Source organism: Rhamphochromis longiceps, linkage group LG7, assembly GCF_057381845.1.
Source record: "Rhamphochromis longiceps isolate RC_006_pf linkage group LG7, R_longiceps_female_GT1.1, whole genome shotgun sequence".
Classification (NCBI taxonomy): Eukaryota; Metazoa; Chordata; class Actinopteri; order Cichliformes; family Cichlidae; genus Rhamphochromis; species Rhamphochromis longiceps.
This window is the reverse complement of record NC_140563.1, coordinates 56,348,970-56,376,043: the sequence shown is the minus strand read 5'-3', so window position 1 is coordinate 56,376,043 and position 27,074 is coordinate 56,348,970. Positions and strand designations below refer to the sequence as shown.

General features: G+C 46.7%; 1 protein-coding gene across 2 annotated transcripts in view; it reads left to right on the top strand.

Annotated features, from left to right (window-relative positions):
• Nucleotides 1–27,074, top strand: part of LOC146666432 (synaptic vesicle glycoprotein 2C-like) — a 71,440-nt gene that overhangs the window by 25,149 nt on the left and 19,217 nt on the right. For both annotated transcript variants that reach the window (XM_085414456.1, XM_085414455.1), the window contains exons 3-4: nucleotides 8,561–8,741; nucleotides 11,427–11,578. In XM_085414456.1, the coding sequence (XP_085270582.1) occupies nucleotides 8,561–8,741; nucleotides 11,427–11,578 (333 nt within the window). The remainder of the gene's footprint in view (nucleotides 1–8,560; nucleotides 8,742–11,426; nucleotides 11,579–27,074) is intronic.

The window sequence follows — 27,074 nt, the reverse complement described above, 5'->3', positions numbered from 1 at the left end:
CCGACAGGTATCAACAGGCCAAGCGGAATGCGGCTCGGGCAGTGGCTGAAGCAAAAACTCGGGTGTGGGAGGAGTTCGGAGAGGCCATGGAAAAAGACTTTCGGACTGCCTCGAAGAGATTCTGGCAAACCGTCAGGCGTCTCAGGAGGGGAAAGCGGTGCTCTACCTGCACTGTGTATAGTGCTGGCGGAGCGCTGCTGACGTCGACTGAGAAAATTGTCAGGCGGTGGAAGGAATACTTTGAGGACCTCCTTAATCCCACTGACACGTCTTCCGAGGAGGAAGCAGAGTCTAGGGATGAGGGGAATGACCCGCCAATTTCCGGGGGCGAGGTCACTGAGGCAGTTAAACAACTCCTTGGTGGCAGAGCCCCTGGTGTTGATGAGGTCCGCCCCGAGTTCCTGAAGGCTCTGGACGTTGTAGGGCTTTCTTGGTTGACACGCCTCTGCAATGTTGCGTGGAGATCAGGGGCAGTACCTATGGACTGGCAGACCGGGGTGGTGGTCCCCATCTTTAAGAAGGGGGACCGGAGGGTGTGTTCCAACTACAGGGGGATCACACTCCTCAGCCTCCCTGGGAAAGTCTATGCCAGGGTGCTGGAAAGGAGAGTTCATCCGCTAGTCGAACCTCGGATACAGGAGGAACAATGCGGTTTTCGTCCTGGTTGTGGAACACTGGACCAGCTCTTTATCCTCTCGAGGATACTTGAGGGTGCATGGGAGTTTGCCCAACCAGTCTACATGTGTTTTGTGGACTTGGAGAAGGCATTCGACCGTGTCCCTCGGGGTGTCCTGTGGGAGGTGTTGCGGGAGTATGGGGTGTCTGGCCCATTGCTACGGGCCATTCGATCCCTATACGACCGTTGCAAGAGCTTGGTTCGCATTGCCGGCAATAAGTCGGACTCGTTCCCGGTGGGTGATGTGCTCCGCCAGGGCTGCCCTTTGTCTCCGGTTCTGTTCATAATTTTTATGGACAGGATTTCTAGGCGCAGCCAAGTGGCGGAGGGCTTTCGCTTTGGTGGCCTCAGAATCTCATCTCTGCTTTTTGCAGATGATGTGGTTCTGTTGGCTTCATCGGGTGAGGGCCTCCAGCTCGCACTGGAACAGTTCGCAGCCGAGTGTGAAGCAGCGGGAATGAGGATCAGCACCTCCAAATCTGAGGCCATGGTTCTCAGCTGGAAAAGGGTGGAGTGCCCACTCCGGGTCGGGGATGAGTTCCTGCCCCAAGTGGAGGAGTTCAAGTATCTCGGGGTCTTGTTCGCGAGTGATGGGAGAAGGGAGCCGGAGATCGACAGACGGATTGGGGCTGCAGCTGCAGTAATGCAGACGCTGCACTGGTCCATCGTGGTGAAGAGGGAGCTGAGTGTAAAAGCGAAGCTCTCAATTTACCGGTCGATCTACGTCCCTACCCTCACCTATGGCCACAAGCTGTGGGTAGTGACCGAAAGAACAAGATCGTGGATACAAGCGGCAGAAATGAGCTTCCTCCGAAGGGTGGCTGGCCTCTCCCTTAGTGATAGGGTGAGAAGTTCGGCCATCCGGGAGGGGCTCAGAGTAGAGCAGCTGCTGCTCCACATCGAAAGGAGCCAGCTGAGGTGGTTCGGGCATCTGACAAGAATGCCCCCTGGGCGCCTCCTGGGTGAGGTGTTCCAGGCATGCCCCACCGGGAGGAGGCCCCGGGGCAGACCCAGGACACGCTGGAGAGATTATATCTCTCGGCTGGCCTGGGAACGCCTTGGTATTCCCCCGGATAAGCTGGAGGAGGTGGCTGGGGAGAGAGAGGTCTGGGCCTCTTTGCTTAGGCTGCTGCCCCCGCGACCCGGCCTCGGATAAAGCGGATGAAGATGGATGGATGGATGGACATTACATTCCTGGAGAAATATTAGATTACTTGTTACTTCTGTATTACTCAATAACATGTGCCCAGATGCGCTGCCACACATTTATCATTTAAATCCATCCAAATCTAAATCCTTATTCTAATAAGCACAAGTGTGAACATAAAACTGAAAGAAAGCTTAAAACCATCTCAAAGAGAACTTTACAGTGATTGCCAAAGAGATTCTGTAGAAACGGGTATGGATAGAAGTTGAAAAAGACAATTTAGACTGCTATCTCTGCTTTTCTTAACCGTAAAGGTCAGGCTCTGGCTGCTTAACTGGGGTCAGCATGGAGTCAACTTTGTATTGCCATGCTGCCATTGCAGGTACTGTGGCTTAGCAGTAGTTGTCACGATCCTGGGTCTTATGACCCAGTGTTTTGAGTTTTAGTTCATTTTGATGTTTATAGTATGTTTAAGCTCATTAGGTCTCCTAGGTTCATTTGCTTATTAGTTCCCCCTTGTGTTTCCAACCCATGTTAAGTCTCCCCTGCTCTTCATGTGTTTCATGTCTGTGTCTTACGTTGTCAAGTTCTGGTTGTCATGTCTGCGTCTCATTATGTTTCCTATTTTATTTTGAAGAGATCTTGTGTTTTTATATTATGGTTTATGTTTTGAGTCCTTTGTTGTACTGTTTCTTGTTTCCCTAGGTCTGTTATGGTTATCATAGGTTTAGTTCTTTGGCTTTGTCATATGGCTTCCCTGTGTTCCATGTTATGTCCACTGTGACGTTTTTGTACCATGTTTCAGGTTCCTATGTTCTGTCTCCCCAGTTGCTGTTAAGTTTGCATGTTTAGAATTCAGTCAGTGTTTCCTGTTTTACTTTGAAGGTCCATGTCTCATGTGAGTGTTTCTAGTTTTGCTTCCCTTGTCTCGTCACTCCCGGGGGTGAGTTATAATGACTGCCTTTCACACATCCCACCTGAAGCCATAACTGAAAAGGACAATAAACTCACCCCAGACACTGTTGGAGTCTCCCTTTTGGATGATGACATAGACTGGGAAAAGTTTTTTCATTTTGCTCCCTTTGAACAGGGAGAAATCAAAGACAATAAGCACTCGCCAAAGGCTGCAAATGCTTTTAAAGGAAAAACTGTGAGCAATGTCACCAGGTCTAAAACACTCAGTTCAGGGTCTGTCAGTTCAGGTTTTGTCAAGTCTGGCTCAGTCATCCCTAAGTCAGCTCACTCTAAGACTATTAACCCGAGGACGTCAAAACCTGCTAAAACAAAGACTGTAAAACAGGGTGGGAAAAATGCTAAATTCATTTTGGCTAGGTCTGTTTTTGTCGACCCAGTACATATTAACCCTAAGCCTGCCAATTCTAAGACTGTTTTTTCTGAGCCCGCTCCTTTGCCTGCTTGTGTTCCTGCTCCCGAGGTAGCTCGGGCCCAGCGTACCCCTGCACCCGTACCAGTTCCTCGGGTGAGGGAGGCTGAGGTCCAGTTGGTCCCTGCTCTGGTTTCCAGGCCGGCTGAGGCTCTGTCAGTTTCTGCACCCGTACCAGCTCCTCGGGTGAGAAGGGCAATTGCCCAGCCGTTGCCGGTGCCTGTCCCGGCTTCCAGGGTGAGGGGGGCTGTGAACCAGTCCACCCCTGCACCCATGCCGGTCCCCAGGGTGAGGTCAGCCAGGATACAGCCCGTCTCTGCACCTGTACCTACTCCTCGGGTGGGAGCGGCTAGTGTCCGGCAGGTGCCTGCACCCATTCTTGTTTCTGCTGAAGGCTCAGGCAACCCCGCCCAGCAGTCCTCCCTGTGTTCCAGAGGCTCAGGAGAGTTCAGTCCACAACCATCACCACCATCACTACTGCATGCTTTTCAGTCTATAGCTCAGTCATTAGCTCTGTTAGCAGCCCAGTCCATAGTTCATTTTCCTGTGTTTCCGTTAGCTCAGCCCTTAGCCCACTGTGCAGCTCAGCCAGCTCCCCAGTGTTTAGCTCAGTCATTTGTTCCATCACCTGCTCAGCCTTCTGTTCAGCCAGTAGTCTCTGCACCTACTGGTCCTGCCACTGCGTCAGCTGGAGGGCCCGAGGAGCCCCTCCTCATGCCACGTCAGCTGGGGGTTCAGGAGAACCGCACCAGCCTCATGCCACATCAGCTGGAGGGCCCGAGGAGCCCATCCAGCCTCATGCCACGTCAGCTGGGGGTTCAGGAGAACCGCACCAGCCTCATGCCTCGTCAGCTGGAGGGCCCGAGGAGCCCGTCTGGCAACCTTCCCCGTCAGCTGGAGGGTCCGATGGGCCCGTCCAGCCTCCTGTCTCCGCTGGAGGGTCCGAGGGGCCCATTCAGCCTCTCTCCGCGTCAGCTGGAGGGTCCGAGGGGCCCGTTCAGCCTCCTGTCTCCGCTGGAGGGTCCAAGGGGCCCGTTCAGCCTCCCGTCTCCGCTGGAGGGTCCGAGGGGCCCGTTCAGCCTCAAGCCACGTCAGCTGGAGGGCCCGGGGAGCCCGTCCAGCCACCATCTACTTCTGCGTCGTCTGGTCCAGCCGCGGCCTCTGCTTCTGCCACGCCTGGTCCGGCCTCCGAGCCTTTGTCCTCCACGCCTGGTCCAGCGATTGTTACACCCCCGTCCAAAGTACATCCAGCACCTCGGCATCGTCGGCCAGTTTCTGGGCCTCTAGCCGGACGTCATCGCCGTCGTGGTCGGCCCCCAGACCGCCTTCGCCTGAGTCGCCGCCGTTGCCTTCCACACGGTCGGCCCCCTGACCTGTCTCTACGTCATCGCCGCCGCCGCCGTCTTCCACGCGGCCGGCCTCCGGACCCGCTCTGTAGCCGCCGCCATCTTCCACGCGGCCGGCCTCCGGACCCGCTCTGTAGCCGCCGCCATCTTTCACGCGGCCGGCCTCCGGACCCGCTCTGTAGCCGCCGCCGTCTTCCACGCGGCCGGCCTCCGGATCTGTTCTGCCGCCACTGCCACTTTTTCACGTGGCCGGCCCCGGAACAGCTGAATTGTGAACTTTTGTGCTGTCGCCCCCCGGGTTGACCTTCTGACCTCTTTGGACATTTGCCTCCCTGTTTTGAACTGTTTTTGTGTCTTTGGACTCAGTTTTGGTTCATGCTCCTCATCTTTTGTTTGGTTTCGTTCCCTCTGTCCGGGTCCCCCGCCTCCCGCCCTGGGTGGGTTGTTCTCTGTTTGTCTTGTGTTTTGGTTCTCGGGTTTGGGCTGTCGGGAGCCAGCCCTTGGGGGGGGGGGGGGGTGATGTCATGATCCTGGGCCATGTTGGCCCAGCAGTCTTAGTATTCATGTCTTTTCGTGTATTGTTCCTTATTTGATTTCCCCTTGTGACTTTTATCCCCTGTGTGCCCCTCTATGTATCTGTGAGCCCTCGTCTCCCCTCCTTGTGTTTCATTCCATGTTTCCCCAGCCCACTATGCCCGTGCTCTCTCTCTCCTCCTGTCTGCACCTCTGTGTACTTCCTGTTTTACTTTGACAGTCTCCCTTCAGTGTTGTTTACTCCTGCCATGTCTTGTTATGTTTATCTGTGTCAGCTGTGCTCCCATGTGTGGCCACTTCCCCTGATCATCCCTCTTGTGTATTTAGTCTCTGTGTTTCATGTAGTCTGAGTCGCGTCGTCTGTGTTCCCACCCTCCGTGTTTCCATGCCCAGTCTTTTGTATCCCCAGCCATAGCATAGATTGTTCCCAGTTTAGGTTTGTTTAGTTACTGCTCTTGTGCTGCCCTCATTCTTGTTTCTTTCGTGATCATCAGTCACAATAAAAGGCTCGCTTTTGTTTAAGTGCACTCCCGTATCCTCACTTGTGTTCGCACCTGGGTCCTCAACACACTCTCCACACGGTCTGCCACTGCGACCGTGACAGTAGTGGATAGTTGTGTCTATCCAGTGTCCAACCCAGTATCACGGCAAAGCAAGTATGTATATGCTGATCCACCGTGTCCATTTCCCGCTTTGCCTATCCAAAACGTGAAATGGGCACGCATGCAGAAATAGCATTACCAGCAAGGGGAAATAATATAACCACGAAGTCGGTAGTGAGCAAAAAACGTATGAAGTGCATTCCAGGATCCGTAATTGTCAGAAACGATTAAGCTAGGCGGCTGATTTGTATGTACATGCAAATGTGTTAATAATGTCTATTTAAACCCCCCCATTATTTTCATGTTGGCTTGAAATAAAATATCTCACTCTGCTGTTACTGCAGTTTACTGCAACTTACTGCAAGTGTGTCCTTTTCACACTTTGGATAGGCAAAGCGTGAAATAGACATAATCAAATGGCGTATCTATTACATGTTTTGCTGTTTTCTTAGAATGAATATGTCATGAACCGCTGTGTGGCAGGCAAGCAGGAGTGGTGGACCCAAAATGCAGAACTCAGACACGGAAGTGAAACTTAAGGCGCAGCTTTATTGCTGGGAAAAACCTCGTACAAACTAAACTCACCAAAAGAAAACCAAAAGTCAGAACAGAGGAACCAAGGACTGAAACACTGGAAAGAAACACTAAACTGGAGCAGGAGACCAAACACTAGGAACATAGAAGCAGAACACACAGCTAGATGAGGGTACGACGCGACACTGACACAGAGAAACACAGGGCTTAAATACACAGATGGCAGTAATCAAGGGATGAGAGACAGGAGGGGAACACACCTGGGAGAAATCACAGCTGACGAGACAGGGGAAACGTAAACTGAGCACACTCACATATGACACAGACCTTCACAATAAAACAGGAAACTCAGACACATGGAACCAGACAAGACATTGAACTAAACAGACAGATTCACAAACAGATGGGGTGACACCATAGACAGAGACACAGACTCAAAGGCAGACCAAATATAACACACAGAACTCAAACAATAATAATCATCATCATCATAAACTAGAAAATGATAACTAAAAGCGCTGGGTCACCGACCCAGGACCATGACAGAATAAATTATATTTAATGTCACTATTCATAGTACGGTGAAACTAGCAATTAGTGGCCTTCAGTTACAACGTCAGTATCTACATGAAGATTCATGGGGCTCTACTGCAAGCACTACTGGATGGATGCACTGTTTTCAATATCCTTGGTCATGCTGTTGTTAAGCAGTCTCACTTACTAATTTCTTTTATGTGGGAGTATTTATACCACTGGGATTTTAAAATGCATTTGTATGTATGGTTTCCTGCTTGAGAAAAGCACTTAAAACCTTTTCCCCCATGTGCTTCAGTGCCTCTAACTGACCCTTGCTAATTTGCATAAAGGCCCTTAAGGTCTGACCTGAGTTTGAACCCAGCAGGAAATCACAAATCCAATCTCAGAATGCCTCTCAGATGCCCCATCACCCTCCCCCTTTATTACAGATACAAACTCAGCGTGAGTGAAGCCATAAAACAAATGAGCTAGTGCTCCCAGATAGCATCTTCTTCAGTACACACGTTCAGATGTAGCTACACAAATCAAAAAGTGTCAACAGTTTGTGCAGAATGCAGCACTTTTGATATTCAGTTTGATATTTGTAAGCCAGCTCGAGTGAAGCTTCACCTTTATATCCTACTACCTATAGGAGAGCCTTCTCTGCAGCTGAAGTGCATAGATCTAGGGGCTGTCACCTGTAATGAATCACTACCTCTCACCATCATGTCTGCCCAGCTTGATAAGGCCCTCCACTTTCAGCGTATCTGTCCCATCACCGCAAACATGGGGGGAGGTGGGGGGTGCTGCTTCCTATCATCTGCCAGGATTATTTCAGGTGCTGCCATGTCAAACGCCTTCCTCCGCAAATTATCATTTTTATTAGAACATAGGGAGAAAAGTGGGTTGTTTACAGGACAACCCTAACCCCTCTCCACCACTGCCACCCAATGTCTTTACTGCATGGGAAGAGAAATGACCCCAACCTTGCACAGGTAAGCAGCAGTACAAAGAAACAGAGCCACAAAGTCAACTGCTGCTCTATTTTTCCTAGAGACACTTTAAGAAATATCAGTTGTCAGACAGTGATTTGATTTGGAGAAATTTAATATATGGTCAAATCTTCATTACACCGCAAAATGTACAATATTAGGCTTTCAGCAAAAAAAGAAGAAAAAAAAATCTTGAGTTACCACATCATGAGATCCCATTGAATAGATAAATATTCTAAGCCGAAGTTTTTGAACGACATTATTGTGTGTGAGCGCTGAACAGTCTAACATGTTGTTAGGACACTGAGCAGCTCTTGTAATTTAATGCATTTAAGACTAGAAGTACCTAACATATGCCCATCTAGCTGAGCAGAGCGTAAGTGAGTAAAAACAAATAACTAGACATAAGAAATATCAAAGAAATCTGTTTTTGTTTTTTGTGTCTAAACAAAAACAAAATCTATTTTGTATTCAATTTTTTCTCATTTTCTTCCATGTGTTATAGAAAAAAAAGTAAAGCAATAATTGGATGTTAGATTATGGGATTATTTAAAGTCTGTAGTTTAAGTACTGACTGTAAGTTAAGTCAGTTTTAGTGATGGAGTTTTTGTTATCTATGAACTCTAGCTTAAAAGCTGTGTGTGTTGTGAGGATGCATGAATAAATTGCTGAAACTGTCTTCTTATATTCCAAAATGTAAAATGGATTTTGTTTACTCAGCGGTTTCAGTAACAAACACTTGACTCCAGATGGTTGTGATCATTTATAGCTCTCCCTCTTTCTCTCTCTCTATCTACCACTGTCTTTCCCCCTGTCTCCCCTCCTCCAGGCAGCATTGTGTATCTGGGGATGATGTTTGGAGCCTTTTTCTGGGGTGGCCTCTCAGACAAAGTGGGCCGCAGACAGTGCCTGCTTATATCCATGTCAGTCAACGGCTTCTTTGCCTTCCTTTCCTCCTTTGTCCAGGGCTACAGTATGTTCCTCTTCTGCCGCATGGTGTCTGGCTTCGGGTAAGTTTGTTTAACTTTCCTCTTCTCACGCTCCTGCAGACCCTCTGATCTATCTTCCCACCACTTCCTCTGCTGTCTCTCCTCCTCCAAATTCAAAACACATGACAAGAGGTTATACTAACTGCCAGGCATCCGCTCTTCCTCATACCCAGGGGTATAGAAGAAATAAAGCAAAAGAGAAAGGTCTGCAGAAATCAGCTAGTAGTGTAAATGAACATCTGGGTGTTTTAATGCTAGCATGGTCTGCTTGGCTGCACAGATCCTTGACAGCCCTCCCATCTCAGTGACATGATATCCTTTTTAGATTGTATAGTGTATGAACATTTAGATCAAGTTGTGATGGCTTAAGCTGGTGCTGCTTCATGACTAGACCAAAATGGATATTCAAATCAGAATGGGCCACAGTGCCTGAGGGCATTCATGATTGGTTTACCTGAGCTGCACTCAGCTCTTGTGCATTTAATTACAGTTCTGTAAGCAACCAGTAAACCTCACATCATCTGAAAAACAGCTTCTGCCTTAATGGCTTTAAAATTTCATTAGCAGCTTTAGCTTTTATGTCACCACTAGTTGTCAATCTGTATGCAGAAAGTAGTCTATGGTGTGGGATGGTATCTATGATTGTACATATACCTTTGGGAATAACAGCAAAGAGGCATTGCTTTGTAAGGGGTCACTGAGATCTTCTGTTTTGTTTTCCATCCTCATTCTGGCAGAAATACGATCTGGCATCCAGTGCTGTGTGTTTCACTGTTCCTTTCATTGAGTTTTTCCTACCTTATTAGCATTGCTATCAGAAGCTGTCTCAGCAAATAGGAAAAGACATTCACAGCACAGTGCCATAATAAAAAAAAAATATAAGAATTCACACAGATTAAGTTTTAGTGCAATTTTACTTAATGTTCTAAACCAGTTTGTCATATCAGTCACTCCTCTGGCAAAACCTTAAACAGGTTTTGACATTTTTAGAATGAATATCATAGACAATTATTTTCATACATATATAACCTCTTACTGTAAGTTTCTCCCACGCAGACATGAAGGAAGCAGGACAAAAGGCACAACCCAATCTCATCAGATTCTCGGGTGTCACCACAATCTTGAATATTTACTGGATACTTTATACATGGTTGGTTTTTTTGTTTTTGAGAATTGAAAACAAGCCATATACATTTTCATTTGCTTTAAGCCTTTTTGCAGTTACGCAGTTTCTATGAATATGTAATGTTGATGATCTGAAAAGGTTTTGATTTTGTTTTATTTACTTTATCTTAAATGGAAAGGGGTGTACCCCACCTCTAATTAAGTGTTAGGACAGGCTCTATCACCTCATCTTAGACATATAAGCACTTTGAAAAATTTATGAATAAATGGATGGATTATCTAATATTGGCATCTTTCAGGTAATACAAAGCATATGGCAATGCAGATTCTTTACTTGTTCCTCATGAGTTAGCGCTTAGTTTCTACATGTAGTGAGAAATTAAAATGTCACAGATGGCTGCTCAAGTGAGAAATTTGGGATATAACAGCTACAGCTCAGATCAGACTTTAAAGGAGAAGTTCAACATTTTCAATACATGCTATCTTTGTTTTTCTCCAAAGCCATCTATCCATATTAAATTCAGCTAATTAATGTTGAAATGAATCAGAAACAAATGTATAATAATAAAAGAAATGCTGATTGCTCTTTATCTGCCTCTCATTTGCAACACTGTAGTCAACCATAAAACTGACAGTAAAACCAGTGCATCTCAAAAAGTTGTGCATAGATGAACATACCTTTCAGAAGTTTTTGTATTGTTAAAGCTTTTTTTATTGATCTGTAGAAATAACTAATACATTATCAGATACTGTATTTTCATGAACTATGAGCCATTATCATCAAAATTAAAACAAAAAGGCTTCGTGTTGAATGATTACATGAAAATGTAACTTTCTGAAATAAATTATGAAAAAAAAACTTTTTGATGATATTCTAATTTTAAGAGATACACTAGTAAGATTTGCCATTTGGTTTTTTTCCTCTTCAAATATGTACGACACTCTGAGGCTATGAAAAAAATGGGCACTGTCACTGCAGTCACAGATGGGCTCCTTCTGACTCTACTGACACCTCACTGAAAGGGTTCAGTTCAGTGCACCTATCCCTCACATCAACACAAGATACAACAACGTACTAATATGGAACAATGCAATTTGAGACATGTTCACTATGTTAAATTTAAAGGCCACACAACCTGTGATTCTGGAAAATGATATAATAAGCAAGTTTGATAGAAAGCAGCAAAGATGGCTCAAAGACTGTAATATCCTGTGTGCTACAGTGTGGTGATTTTTCATTTTCTTTGGTCAAGAAGATGACAGTATAGTTTGTGCAAATAAATACTAAGCTGCAGTGGATAGTGCCGTTGCCTCCTGATGATCTGGTAAGACTCAGAAAATAAGCCAGAATAGTGTAGAATCTGCTTTGTGACATGAATGAACAAAAAATGTGCGAAGACATGTTCTAAAAAAAAGTTTCAGACGTTTGTACAATTCACAGTGACAAATGAAGAAATGTTTTCTGTAACAATAAATCAGTTTCATATTGTGATAAATGTTCATTGTTGCAAGCGCTGATGAGGCAAATGAGGATTGCCTTTTTGAGCATGCATAGCTAATTACAACAAGCTGTATTTACAGGATCGGTGGAGCAGTACCGATAGTATTCTCATACTTTGCGGAGGTGTTGGCTCGCGAGAAGAGAGGAGAGCATCTGAGCTGGCTGTGCATGTTCTGGATGATTGGAGGAATTTATGCCTCAGCCATGGCCTGGGCTATCATCCCACACTATGGTGAGTGACATGATGTACCACTTCTAAAAAAGGTTACATTAACATGACAGCAAAGCAGCACTAAAGGGAAATCATTAAAATGATCGAAGAAATTTGTCATAAAAATGTTAAAGTGTATTATTACATTTTCCCACCTCATAATATTGCTCCTTTATTTTATATTTTTGCTTTTTTTTTTATATTATCAAGTTAGTAGAGTTTACAATGAACAGATAACCCAACCAGATTTAGGAAGTCATTCCAATTCAATGCAATTCAATTCAGTTATCTCAAGGTCTTTTATATTGTAAGGTAGAGACTGTGTCAATAGTACAGAGAAAATCCCAACAATTAGACGACCCTCTGACCACTTAACGAAGGTTGGATGGAAAAACTCCCTTTTAACAGGAGGCAGTCATCATGTGACTGGTTCTGGGAAGAGGGAAGGAGACAGGACAGAAGTTAGGTGAGATGATCGCAGTGAAGAAAGGCCAGATGTTTTAACATTGAGTCCAATGTGGAAATACCCTGAACTGGGATTTGTTTCAATGGCCAGCAGAGGGCGAATGCTCTGGTTGCCAAAATGAAACGATTGTACAGACGTAGAAAGAAAACAGCCCTTGTCTTCCTTAATCTACCTTAAATGAACACTTTCATAATGAGTTTATGGTCTCAATTGCTAGTTTACACTGTTACTGAATACAACATGACGTTATTACCTAAACCTACTCTGTGAATGAGAAGCCAGTAATGTATGAGCACGCAGTGCTTTATGATTCACTATTCTCTTATCACATCTATTTTCAAAACACCAATAAGGTGTTCAAGGCCTTAACATGAGACTTCAAAAACCAGGGGATGATGTAAAAGTGCTTCTATTTATCATCTACCTTTCACATCTATCTTCCCCTCACTCCTGGCTGATTGTGACTGCTGTTTCCTGAGCCTGTGAAAAATAATCCTGATGGTAGAAAAAGGACCAATAATGTTAAAAGTACTGTGTCACCAAATGTATAATAAAAATGTTATTAAAAATCAGGGACAAGTGGTATAACCTATGTGGGTGTTCATCATGGACAGAATATATATTGAAATAATGCTGCCAAGGTGTGTTATGAGAAATACTCAAAAAACTATGCACTGAAGTTTAATGGAGACTCATGCTAGGGACGAAACTACTCTGCTACCCTGTAACACAAGCATGTAATGCTAAATCACTGGAGTACATCAGTGAAAGCCTGTGCCTGGCAGTAACGTTTTCTATGCAAGCTATAGTCTGTGGATGTTTTGTTCCACTGCTAAGAACAGAATAAAGTGTCTAATGCTCATCATATGAGGAGGAGATAAGGGTGTCGACGATCTTGGATTGAGAACACCAATTGATTGTGCCTCTGTTGAATGAAACAAGGCTGCACTGGAACTGGAACAGACATGTGAGGTAATTATAGACATTTGCATCTTGACATGGCAGATTTCTTGTTATATAGGACATCCTTTGAAGTCATCCTTGTAGCCCACTACGGGCTAACTTTAGCCAATCAGATGTAGAGATTACAGCAAACAAAAGATAAGGTCTAAGGAGCTTGGAAAGAAAAGCGTCTGGACTTCTTTAAGTTGCTTGAAGATGTTTCACCTCTCATCTGAGAAGCTTCTTCAGTTCTAAAAGTCAAATGGTGGAGAGACCCAGATTTAAACCCAGTGGGAGTTTCCCCCCAAAGAGGGACAAAGGACCCCCTGATGATCCTCTACCAAATCACATGAGCCAAGGTTTGAAAATGGGTGTGGGTCACAATCAGCCAGGGTTTCGGGTGAGCTCATTGTGAAACCTGGACCCACCCTATAGGGCTTTGGAGTGTGATGTCACAGGGGTGGGCGTGGAAAGGATTTTGGCCTGATGCACCATTTTCCGGGTCCAAACAAAGCGCAAGCGAAAAAGGAGCGAAGGCACACACAACAGGTTCGTCCTTGCTGTGTGGTCGGCTGCAATGTTCGATCGCATGACCGGCACGGGAATGAGCTTAAAAAGGGTTTGTCTTTTTATTCTTTCCCAAACTGAAAGCAACATGAGGGAGCTTATATGGCGGACCTTAAAAAATGAAGGCGTCTAGCCTGGATAGCAGCCGTGAGATGAGCTGATATCCAGTTCGCTTCCATCTCCAGATATCTGTTGGTGTTCTCCAGACATTTTCACTCCGGTTCTATATATGTTCATATCACTCTTTATAGCTTAATAATATTATTGTTGGGGCTCTCGAGGTTTTAGAAATTGCGAACAAACATAGAATTGAGTGACTGTGCAGACATACGTGCTACGTAACCCATCCATCCATCCATCCATTTTCATCCGCTTTGTCCGGGGCCGGGTCGCGGGGGCAGCAGCCTAAGCAAAGAGGCCCAGACCTCCCTCTCCCCAGCCACCTCCTCCAGCTTATCCGGGGGAATACCAAGGTGTTCCCAGGCCAGCCGAGAGATATAATCTCTCCAGCGTGTCCTGGGTCTGCCCCGGGGCCTCCTCCCGGTGGGACATGCCTGGAACACCTCACCCAGGAGGCGCCCAGGGGGCATCCTTGTCAGATGCCCGAACCACCTCAGCTGGCTCCTTTCGATGTGGAGCAGCAGCTGCTCTACTCTGAGCCCCTCCCGGATGGCCGAACTTCTCACCCTATCTCTAAGGGAGAGGCCAGCCACCCTTCGGAGGAAGCTCATTTCTGCCGCTTGTATCCGCGATCTCGTTCTTTCGGTCACTACCCACAGCTTGTGGCCATAGGTGAGGGTAGGGACGTAGATCGACCGGTAAATTGAGAGCTTCGCTTTTACACTCAGCTCCCTCTTCACCACGACGGACCGGTGCAGCGTCCGCATTACTGCAGCTGCAGCCCCAATCCGTCTGTCGATCTCCGGCTCCCTTCTCCCATCACTCGCGAACAAGACCCCGAGATACTTGAACTCCTCCACTTGGGGCAGGAACTCATCCCCGACCCGGAGTGGGCACTCCACCCTTTTCCGGCTGAGAACCATGGCCTCAGATTTGGAGGTGCTGATCCTCATTCCCGCTGCTTCACACTCGGCTGCGAACCGCTCCAGTGCGAGCTGGAGGCCCTCACCCGATGAAGCCAACAGAACCACATCATCTGCAAAAATCAGAGATGAGATTCTGAGGCCACCAAAGCGAAAGCCCTCCGCCACTTGGCTGCGCCTAGAAATCCTGTCCATAAAAATTATGAACAGAACCGGAGACAAAGGGCAGCCCTGGCGGAGCCCATCACCCACCGGGAACGAGTCCGACTTATTGCCGGCAATGCGAACCAAGCTCTTGCAACGGTTGTGTAGGGATCGAATGGCCCGTAGCAATGGGCCAGACACCCCATATTCCCGCAACACCTTCCACAGGACACCCCGAGGGACACGGTCGAATGCCTTCTCCAAGTCCACAAAACACATGTAGACTGGTTGGGCAAACTCCCATGCACCCTCAAGTATCCTGGAGAGGATAAAGAGCTGGTCCAGTGTTCCGCGACCAGGACGAAAACCGCATTGTTCCTCCTGTATCCGAGGTTCGACTAACGGACGAACTCTCCTTTCCAGCACCCTGGCATAGACTTTCCCAGGGAGGCTGAGGAGTGTGATCCCCCTGTAGTTGGAACACACCCTCCGGTCCCCTTTCTTGAAGATGGGGACCACCACCCCGGTCTGCCAGTCCACAGGTACTGCCCCTGATCTCCACGCAACATCGCAGAGGCGTGTCAACCAAGAAAGCCCTACAACGTCCAGAGCCTTCAGGAATTCGGGGCGGACCTCATCAACACCAGGGGCTCTGCCACCAAGGAGTTGTTTAACTGCCTCAGTGACCTCGCCCCCGGAAATTGGCGGGTCATTCCCCTCATCCCCAGACTCTGCTTCCTCCTCGGAAGACGTGTCAGTGGGATTAAGGAGGTCCTCGAAGTATTCCTTCCACCGCCCGACAATTTTCTCAGTCGACGTCAGCAGCGCTCCGCCAGCACTATACACAGTGCAGGTAGAGCACCGCTTTCCCCTCCTGAGACGTCTGACGGTTTGCCAGAATCTCTTCGAGGCAGCCCGAAAGTCTTTTTCCATGGCCTCTCCGAACTCCTCCCACACCCGAGTTTTTGCTTCAGCCACTGCCCGAGCCGCATTCCGCTTGGCCTGTCGATACCTGTCGGCTGCCTCCGGAGTCCCACAGGCTAACCAAGCCCGATAGGACTCCTTCTTCAGCCTGGTGGCTCCCTTCACCTCTGGTGTCCACCATTTGGTTCGGGGATTACCACCACGGCAGGCACCAACCACCTTGCGACCGCAGCTCAATGCAGCAGCTTCGGCAATGGAGACGCTGAACATGGTCCATTCGGACTCAATGTCCCCAGTCTCCCTCGGAATGCTGTTGAAGCTCTGCCGGAGGTGTGCGTTGAAGATCTCGCGGACTGGGGCCTCTGCTAGACGTTCCCAGCACACCCTCACTACGCGTTTAGGTGCACCAGGTCTGTCCAGCGTCTTCCCCCGCCACCTGATCCAACTCACCACCAGGTGGTGATCAGTTGACAGCTCAGCCCCTCTCTTTACCCGAGTGTCCAGAACATATGGTCGCAGGTCTGCTGATACGATTACAAAATCGATCATCGACCTACGGCCTAGAGCATCCTGGTGCCACGTGCACTTATGGACACTCTTATGTTCGAACAGGGTGTTCGTTATGGCCAAACTGTGATTAGCACAGAAGTCCAATAACAGAGCACCGCTCGGGTTCAGATCAGGGAGGCCGTTCCTCCCAATCACGCCCCTCCAGGTCTCGCTGTCGTTACCCACGTGAGCATTGAAGTCTCCCAGCAGGACAACAGAGTCTCCAGGTGGAGCACCCTCCAGCACCCCCCCCCCCCCCAGGGACTCTAAGAAGGCTGGGTACTCTGAACTGCCACTCGGCGCATAAGCGCAGATGACAGTCAGGACCCGTTCCCCGACCCTAAGGCGCAGGGAAAAAACCCTCTCGTCCACCGGGAAAAACCCCAACGTACCGGCAGCAAGCCGAGGGGATATTAGGATACCCACCCCAGCCCGCCGCCTCTCACCAGGGGCAACTCCAGACTGAGACAGAGTCCAGCCCCTCTCCAGGAGACTGGTTCCAGAGCCCAAGCCATGTGTAGAGGTGAGCCCGACTATATCTAGCCGGTACCTCTCAACCTCACGCACTAACTCAGGCTCCTTCCCCACCAGTGAGGTGACATTCCATGTCCCTATTGCCAGTCTTGGCAGCCGGGGGTCAGTCCGCCAGGGCCTCCGCTCCTGGCCGCCACCCGGCACACAATGCACCCGACCCCTATGGCGCCTCCTGCGGGTGGTGGGCCTGCGGGAGGATGGGCCCATGTCTCCTCTTCGGGCTGTGCCCGGCCGGGCCCCAGTGCTACGTAACGATTTGCTAATTCTTTCGCACAACTGTAGGGAAGCCTGCCTATGAAATGGATCAAACAAATCCAGACTGGGTACCAACGTTACACATGGGGCACTCAGAAATGCGAACGTGATGGTTAAGGTTAACAAGATACGTGAAGATATTGGGGTAGGACAGTGGCAGTAAGTCGTCTGGGTCTTTACTCCACTGCCGTATTTCATATGGGTCCACATTTGCGATGCACTCTATTTTTTTTTTTTCAAGTACCGCTGCTTCGCCTCTGGACGCAATCGGTCTCTATACCGTCCGTTTTCTTTTGAGCTGCTTTTACGCATATTTCTTGTCGTCGTTCCAACACTGTGTGTTTGTTTTGATTTGTGGACCTGGAAAATGGCACCGCGCTCCCACAATACATTGCAGCGTGACGTCAACTCCAAAGCCCTATCATCTGATTTCCTGAGGTCAGATGGCCCAGGGTGTGAGTGGGCATTAAGGCATCTGGGAAGGGATCTCAAAACTGGATTATAGATGGCAGACAGTCGGTGTCGTAAACCCCCGCCTCTGTTCAAAGATGGTTGCTCACAGTGGACATAGATGGCTTCTTTCACTCCTCTTTCAAACCACTGTCCTCTCTGTCCAAAATGTGAACATTTGCATCCTCGAAAGAGTGTCCTTTATCCTTAAGATGCAGGTGGACTGCTGAGTCTTGTCCTGTGGAGGTGGCTCTTCTGTGTTGTGCCATGCGTTTGTGAAGTGGCTGTTTGGTCTCTCCAATGTAGAGGTCTGGGCATTCCTCGTTACACTGTACAGCATACACCACATTGTTAAGTTTGTGTTTTGGAGTTTTGCCTTTCGGGTGAATAAGTTTCTGTCTGAGTGTGTTGCTGGGTCTGAAATACACTGGGATGTCGTGCTTGGAGAAAACTCTCCTCAGTTTTTCTGATACACTGGCAGCATAGGGGATGACAATGTTATTGAGTCTGTCTTTCTTATCCTCCCTAGCTGGTGTCTGATCTTCTTTTCTGTGCCTCTTTGCTAACTTTATAAACGCCCAATTAGGATAACCGCATGTTTTGAGTGCTTCCTTTACATGTGTGTGTTCCTTCTTTTTCCCTTCAGGCTTAAAGGGAACATTTTTCTGCCCGGTGGTGTAGGGTCCTAATTACTCCAAGTTTGTGTTCCAGAGGGTGATGGGAGTCAAAGAGGAGTTACTGGTCCGTGTGTGTGGGCTTCCGGTAAACTTCAATGTTGAGGTTGCCATTCTCTTCTATGTGCACAGCATAGTCCAGGAAAGGCAAACAGTTATCCTTTGTGTCTTCACTGGTGAACTTACCAAAGTCCGGTAGAGGATCATCAGGGGGTCCTTTGTCCTTCTGTGGGGGGTCACTCCCACTGGGTTTAAATCTGGGTCTTTCCACCATTTGACCTTTAGAACTGAAGAAGCTTCTCGGATGAGAGGTGAAACGTCTTCAAGCAACTTAAAGAAGTCCAGACGCTTTTCTTTCCAAGCTCCTTAGACTACGATGACCTGGATGACTGAGAACCTTCACAGACAAACAAAAGATAAGCTACCCTCTAACGGGCCTTGAGACTGGAAAATAGCCAGTAAGGTTAACTATGTAGATGCTTTGTAATATTTTGCATAATATTTCATATTTTTCACCAGCAGGCAATTACTTAAAACACATATTTTGCAGGTGGTTAAATGAAACCATCTGTTAACATACCTAAAACCTGCCAGTAACTACGATGTTATTGTCCAGGTATTCGTCATCAACTTCATTTCTGTTCAGTTCTGTTTTAACAATTCAGTTCAATTCAATTTTATTTATACCATGGCAAATCACAACAGCATCGTCTCAAAGCACTTTATATTGCAACCTAGACCAAACAATAATACATAAAGAAAAAAAAACCCAACAATCATATGACACCCTATGAGCAAGCACTTTGGTAACAGCGGGAAGGAAAAACTTTAACAGGAAGAAACCTCCGGCAGAACCAGGCTCAGGGAGGGGCGGCCATCTTCTGCAACTGGCTGGGGAGAGAGAAGGAAGACAGGATAAAAGACATGCTGTGGAAGAGAGCCAGACATTAATAACAAGTATGATTCAGTGGAGAGAGGTCTATTAACACATAGCGAGTGAGAAAGGTGACTGAAGAAGAAATACTCAGTGCATCATGGGATTAAAGCATAAAAGCATAACTAAGGGAGGATTCAGGGTCACCTGATCCAGCCAAAACTATATGCTTTAGCAAAAAGGAAAGTTTTAAGCCTAATCTTAAAATAGAGATAGTGTCTTCTCCTGAATCCAAACTGGAAGCTGGATCCATAGAAGTGGAGCCTGAAAACTGAAGGTTCTGCCTCCCATTCTACTTTTAAATACTCTATGAACAACAAGTAAGTCTGCAGTGCGAGAGCAAAGTGCTCTAATGGGTGATATAGTACTATAAGGTCATTAAGATAAGATGGGGACTGATTATTCAGGGAAGCATGTATAATGTAAACAGAATTGGTCCTAGCACTGAACCCTGTGGAACTCCATAATTAACCTTAGTGTGTGAAGAGGACTCTCCATTTACATGAACAAAATGGAGTCTATTAGATAGATATGATACAAACCACTGCAGCACAGTACCTGTAATACCTACAGCATGCTCTAATCGCGCTAATAGGATATTATGGTCAACAGTATCGAACGCTGTACTGAATTCTAGCAGGACAAGCACAGAGATGAGTCCACTGTGAGAGGGAATAAGAAGGTCATTTGTAACCTTCATTAAACATGTTTCTGTACTGTGATGAGCTCTGAAATCTGACTGAAACTCTTCAAATAAGCCATTCTTTTGCAGATGATCTGTTAGTTAGTTCAGATCAACTACTCTTTCAAGTGAAAGAATAGTTTCGATGTGGATAACACATTTTATGTGCTAGAATGTAACGTGCTGACATCACATTTAATTCAGTATATCCCACCACCACTTCCTCTGCCTACCCTCCGTTTTAATTTGATTGCTAATTTTTTTTTTTTAAATTGCAGGTTGTATACAAGTTTATGTATCAATTGCTAAATTAAATTAATATTGATTACATTCTTTTAGAAATTATTATCAAATCAAATCAAATCACTTTTATTGTCACATCACATGTGCAGGTACATTGGTACAGCACATGTGAGTGAAATTCTTGTGTGCGAGCTTCACAAGCAACAGAGTTGTGCAAAATACAATAATGTAAACAAGCAAAATACAAGAATGGCTACATCTGAAACTAATAAATATATGTACAATATATAATAGTATATTATATATTGTGCAAAACAGTGGCATTACTGTACAGTATGGAGTGCATAATGTTAAAGTTCCAGTAGTGAAGGTGAGGTGTCTTTGACGTGTTCAGCAGTCTGATGGCCTGATGGAAAAAGCTGTCTCTCAGTCTGCTGGTACGGGACCGGATGCTGCAGAACCTCCTTCCTGAGGGAAGTAGTCTGAACAGTTTATGGCTGGGGTGACTGGAGTCCTTGATGATCCTCCCCGCTTTCCTCAGGCACCGCTTCCTGTAGATGTCTTGGAGGGAGGGAAGCTCACCTCCAATTATCCGTTCAGAGCACCGCACTACTCGCTGGAGAGCTTTGCAGTTGTAGGCGGTGCTGTTGCCATACCAGGTGGTGATGCATCCAGTGAGGATGCTCTCAATAGCACAGTGATAGAAGGTCCTGAGGATGCGGGGGCTCATGCCGAATCTTTTCAGTCTCCTGAGAAAGAAGAGGCGCTGCTGCGCCTTCTTCACTATTTTGTTTGTGTGTACTGACCACGTAAGATCCTCAGCCAGATGTACACCAAGGAACCGGAAGCTGCTCACTCTCTCCACAGCAGCGCCGTTGATGGTGATGGGGGTGTGTACTTCTCTGCACCTCCGGAAGTCCACTATCAACTCCTTTGTCTTTGCGACGTTGAGGGTGAGATGGTTGTCTTGACACCAGTGGGTCAGGGCGCTGACCTCCTCCCTGTAAGCCGTCTCATCACCATTGGTGATAAGACCCACCACTGTAGTGTCGTCCGCAAACTTCACAATGATGTTGGAGTTGTTAGTGGCTGTGCAGTCGTAGGTGTAGAGTGAGTACAGGAGAGGGCTCAGTACACACCCCTGTGGAGCACCAGTGTTCAGTGTGATGGGGGATGAGGTGATGCTGCCCAGTCTGACCACTTGGCGTCTGTCAGACAGGAAGCTAAGGATCCAGCTGCAGAGGGAGCTGCTCAGTCCTAGATCCTGCAGTTTCCTGTCCAGCTTCGAGGGAACGATGGTATTGAATGCTGAGCTGTAATCTACAAACAGCATTCTCACATACGTGTCTCTCTTCTCCAGGTGTGACAGGGCAGTGTGTAGTGTCAGGGCTATGGCATCATCAGTGGACCTGTTGTGGCGGTATGCGAACTGTAGAGGGTCCAGTGAGTCGGGTAGTGCAGAGCAGATGAAGTCCCTGACCAGCTTCTCGAAGCATTTGCTTACGATGGGGGTCAGGGCTACAGGTCGCCAGTCGTTCAATGAGGAGATGGTGGAGGATTTGGGTACAGGGACGATGGTGGCCATTTTGAAGCAGGCTGGGACTACAGACAGAGAGAGGGAAAGGTTGAAGATGTGCGTGAACACTCCAGCCAGCTGAGCTGCGCATGACTTGAGGACGCGGCCGGGAATCCCGTCCGGACCAGTAGCTTTGCGTGCATTCACCTTCCTGAAGCACCTCCGCACATCCTCCTCAGACACAGTGTGCGCACTGACGTCATCCGCGGTGCGCACACTGTCCGGTCTCATGGTGTTCGCTGTGTCGAATCTAGCGTAGAATACGTTTAGATCCTCACACAGAGAGGCCGTGGTCTGCGGTGTGCTGGTTTTCCCTCTAAAGTCTGTGATCGTGTTTAGTCCCTGCCACATACTCCGAGGGTTGTCAAACTGTTGCTCCACCCTGTCCCTGTACTCACGTTTGGCTGCTTTGATCGTCTTCCGGAGTTGGTAATGTGCGTGTTTGTAGTCCGATGTGTTCGCGGAGGCAAAGGCGGTGCTCCGTGCCGCCAGTGCCGCGCGAACATCTCCGTTAATCCAGGGTTTTTGATTTGGGAAGGATTTAACTGTTCTGGATGGGACGACATCTTCCACGCATTTCCTGATAAATCCGCAGACTGAGTCTGTGTATTCATCAATGTCCCTAGCAGCCACGTGAAACATTTCCCAGTCCGCGTGATCAAAACAGTCCCGCAGCGCAGACTCCGATTGGTCCGTCCAACAGTGCACCGCCCTCCGGGTTGGAGCTTCCTGTTTCAGCTTCTGCCTGTAGGCGGGCAGGAGCAGGATGGAGCGGTGATCTGATTGGCCGAATGGGGCGCGGGGGAGGGCTTTGTACGCATCCCGGAAAGAGGTGTAGCAGTGGTCGAGTAGCCGATCTCCACGAGTGTTAAAGTGGATGTGTTGGTGGAGTTTGGGTGAGACTTTCTTCAGGTTTCCCTTATTAAAGTCTCCGGCTGTGATAAACGCCGCCTCTGGGTGTGCGGTTTCCTCGCTGCTGATCGCGCTGTACAGTTCCCTGAGTGCTCGGTCAGTGTCGGCTTGTGGGGGAATGTAAACAACCGTAATAATCACTGCTGTAAATTCCCTCGGTAGCCAGAATGGCCGGCACTTAATCATCAGGTACTCCAGGTCCGGTGAGCAGAAGGATTTGACCGGGTGCACGTTCGCATAATCACACCAGCTGTTGTTGATCATGAAACACACACCACCGCCTCTGCTTTTCCCAGTAAGATCCTGTGACCTGTTCGCGCGATGCACGGAGAACCCCGGTAGTTGTATTGCTTGTCCGATAGCCAGGTTTCTGTGAGGCAGATCACGCAGCAGTCCCGCATCTCTCGCTGGAATGAGATCCGTGCCCGAAGCTCGCACAGCTTGTTCTCCAGAGACTGCACATTAGCCAGTAATAAACTGGGTAATGGTGGTCTGTTAGTGCGCCGTCTCAGTCGAACCAGAACGCCAGATCTTCTCCCTCTGCGTCGGCGTTTGCGGCCTCCAGGGCCAGAGAACAAAGGCGTCTCAGGTGAGATGAATGGGGGGTCTGCAAACGGAGTGTCCGTGTTGCAAAACTTGAACTCCGGAAAGTTATAAGAAAGACCGTCTTTTATGTCCAGTAAGGTTTGTCGGTCGTACACAAGGAGACATGTGCTACTCGTGAAAAAATGAAGGAAAAGTAAAATTAAACACAGAAAAAAGCTGTTGCTTGGGGGAGCTCGCGACAAGGCTGCCATACTCGGCGCCATCTTGTTCTCTCTATTATAAGTATTAATTATTAGAGTCAGAGAGCAGGATAAAATAAAGATACACAGGTTCCTCAAAATTTGTCAGTTTCAACTTTCTAACCAATGGCTACGTAGTATTTCTCAACTTAACAGTGAGTGTCATCCCTTGCTTATCACAAAATGGTGATGACAAAATACCTAGTTCAAGGTTTTCACTAACCAGCGTGAGACGTTGTAGTGGGCATATCCATCTTTTAAATTCCACCTTGCATAACGAGGCGGCTGTGGCTCAAGAGGTAGGGCGAATCACCTATGAATCACCCACACATGCAGGGCCTTGGGGTAAAGGTGTGTCACCAGGGTGCAGGGGAGGCTTCCCCCCCTCTGTCCCCTTCTGGCTGCCTGTGCCTAAATTTTATCCCACAACTTAGACATTCACATTGCTCACACTCTCATAACACATACATATAGGCACAGCTGGCTGCCGGCGGAGCTCACGGGCCCCAGATGAGTGACCCCTCATCTGGGGCTCTCCTCAGCTCTTTCTGGGATAGTGGTGCGGCTGCCCCTCTGTTGGTCTTCCTTGGTCTCTTGTGTTCTGAGGGCCTCTGGATGTCTGGAGTTTTGATCTCCTCCATACCTGCTTCATGCCCTGGAGGACGGGGCTATGGCTCTCCACACCCTCTAGCAGATCATTACATGAAGGAACCTTTTAAAAACAAGCATGTTCATGCTCACAGGTGTACACACGGGTGCTCACACACACAAACTACACCCTTTTTTGGCTCCTACCTCAAAGCACACTGTGCGCTGTCGATCTTACGTGCTGCACAATAATGTTTAATATTTAGTATTTACTGTTATATTCCCATATATCATCGTGATGTTGTTTATTATGTTGCTCTTTCTTTTCTTCTGCTTGTTTTCTCTTTTTTCTTTCTCAACAGGTGATCCAGGTGATTGATATATGTATTTTTTGTCTGCTTATTTTGTTGGTTTTTGTTTTTTGCCCTTTATCCCCGTCCCTCTTCCCCGCTGTTTTTCTTTCCTTCTTTCTTTTTCCCCTTTCTTTTCCCCAGTCAAATCTGTCCTGTATTTAGCAAGTGAAAATAAAATAAAATAAAATAAACAATAAAAGGTTAATCAAATAGACCATTACGGCAAGGCTGGGATGGTCTATTTGGTAAAGTAAATCCGTTGGGCATCTTTCTTTGCCTTTAGACAATAATTCTGATGGCAAAAGAGCCAAATGGGACATGCAAAAAAAAAAAAAAATACATGACTGAATATAAAGTTTTAAATACCAAAAAAAAAAAAAAAGAGTTGATGGATTGCGTGTCGAAGTATGCTAGATCAACTCCAAGTTCCCCCTGATGCATCCACTGGAGTGTGAGTATGTGTGTGAGTTGTAGATATGGTGTTTGTGTGAATGTGTGTGTGATTGGGAGAATGAGACTTTAAGTACTCAGAGTAAAAAAGTGCTACATACCTAAAAAACAATCTATATCATATATGTTATTTTTTGCTTTTTACATGAGGAACACACACATGCACACACACCCACACACACACACACACACACACAGAGAAAGAAACACAAAGTGTAAGCAAAAGCTGACATTGCTACGTTTAAAGTAAGGGCAAAGTGATGCAATGTGCTCGCAACTTTACTGGCCCAGGTTCCAAAGTGGAGAGGTTTCCCACTGTTAGGAGAGACTCACATCACCAGTTTGAACATTACTGCAAAAAGAAAAGGCATTAACGTCGGACTTGGCGGTACTGCTCCACTCTTGATGATACCCCCTGCAGTAGTAAGGCATGCACATCACAACACGATACATAACAGCCAGTGAGCCTCGCAAATAATTCCCCCATCGTGGGGCTTAATTTAGAAATCAAGACCCATCAGGGGGGCACACAAACACATAGCAGGTGGCGATGTAGGTGGAAACCACAGCAATAACAGCAGCACAAAAAAGCAACAAAGTGTCTGTCAGTCTGCACAATAAATATATACATGAAGGGCACTAAAATGTACAGAGTTGTGTTAGGCAAGCAAGGTTCATCTGGACATACAGCATTTTTATTTTAAAAGAGCATTCTTTTTAATCAAATCCTTTTAGGAGACTATAATTGAAAACCAATGGTTTTGCTCATTTATTGGAATTTTATGACAAACTGTTTGAGGTTGTGAAAAAAATGCAAAAAGTTGACTCATATAGTTAATCTCATATAGTGAAGGAGAGGAGGTGTGTCAGAGCATATGAACAAAAAATGAGCTAACTGAAATCAATCAGGAATGGGGGGCTGCAGATAAAGAAAGAGGAGCAGAGAAATAGATTAGGAAGACATGGCAAAAGAGAAGCGAAGAGGGCTCTGATTTATGAGGCCTGCATCGGGGATAATCAAAAGGTGAAGGGATACAGGAGAGGGCTAAAGGGAGGCAAAACAAAGACAGAGTGAGAGAGTGAGACTGTTACACAACAGAGGAGCAGAGGAGGAGAGGAGGAGGAGGAGGAAAGCTTCTTGTTTGCCATGGTCCTGGTGATCAGATATAATGGAGTTTGCTCTTGGACACTGGCCATCAGGATGTTGTCTCTGCTGGAGACTATTCTGTGACTGTGTGACACTATAGTGTGGGGGCACAGGGTTGATTAAGTTCCTACACCAAGTGGTGTTCTTTATTTAGAATGAAGCTACAACACCAACTTTTTAAGCAGGTAAAGAAAACATGTTGAGGAAGTGCAAACTTCTTCAGTCTGTGCAGCTTCACATTTCATAAACACTACCTCTGATTTCATTTCACACTGAATGAACTTGGAGAAATTTTGAATTTTGGGCTCACACTTTTGAAAATAGTTCACATTGAGCTTTTTTCCCCATTCCCAGCACCCATGCAGTAAAGTAAAGTAACAGTATCTACCTTTAGGAACTACTACTGTGAAACTAGAGAAAAGGCACCTAAACAACAGGAAATGGCAATAAGGAGGAAAGAAGTGGTAACAAAAATACAGAAAAGACAGATGGAAGTAACTATAAAGAAACACTGGACAACACAATATCAAAACAGGGACCAGGACTCAGCAAATACAAATAGAAAATTAAAGACCATGACAGTACTGACTACACATGGCAAGTAAGCACCTTAGCTTTCCTATTAAACTCTTAGTGATATCAAAATATCAGTAGAATGTGAAAAATAATCTGCAAATAAATTCATAACATAAATGTATTTTCTTTAATGTATGTATTCATTTATTTACTTTTAACTTAAAGAATTTGTATAGACACGCAGGCCATATACTATCCAGCAGTGGGTGCCGCAGAACCCTCTGCGACACATTTTTAAAGTGATACAGCAATAAATGGACATCTCCGTGACAAATACATGGGATTTCTCATAAATGCTTTACAACGATTTTGCCAGTAGAATACTGTTATTGTAAAACAGAGCTAAACTCAGTATGTCTCTGAGTCAGCGGGTAAAAATAGTTGCATTGTGTTCTGTCCCTGCAAGTACTACTACTTATGTATAAGTACCAAAAATTAGAAGTAACTGTTTAATGAGAAAAAAAGAAGAAAAATTAGTGTGCGGTGAAGCTCACAAGCATACACAGAAAGATATTTCTGTCTTATAGGTCATAAATGGCTCCTAAGAATCTAAAGATAGAAGCTTACATTCTAAAGCTCTCCAGTGGCCGTCAGAGTGCAGGAGCGACTGAGTGTGAGAGGGCTTATAATTGAGGTCAAATGATTAGACGCCAGTGTTGTAACACATTTTTTCTACAAGATGCAGCAATGTGTGGGTAATAAGTTCTGCCGCAGTGCTTCCAT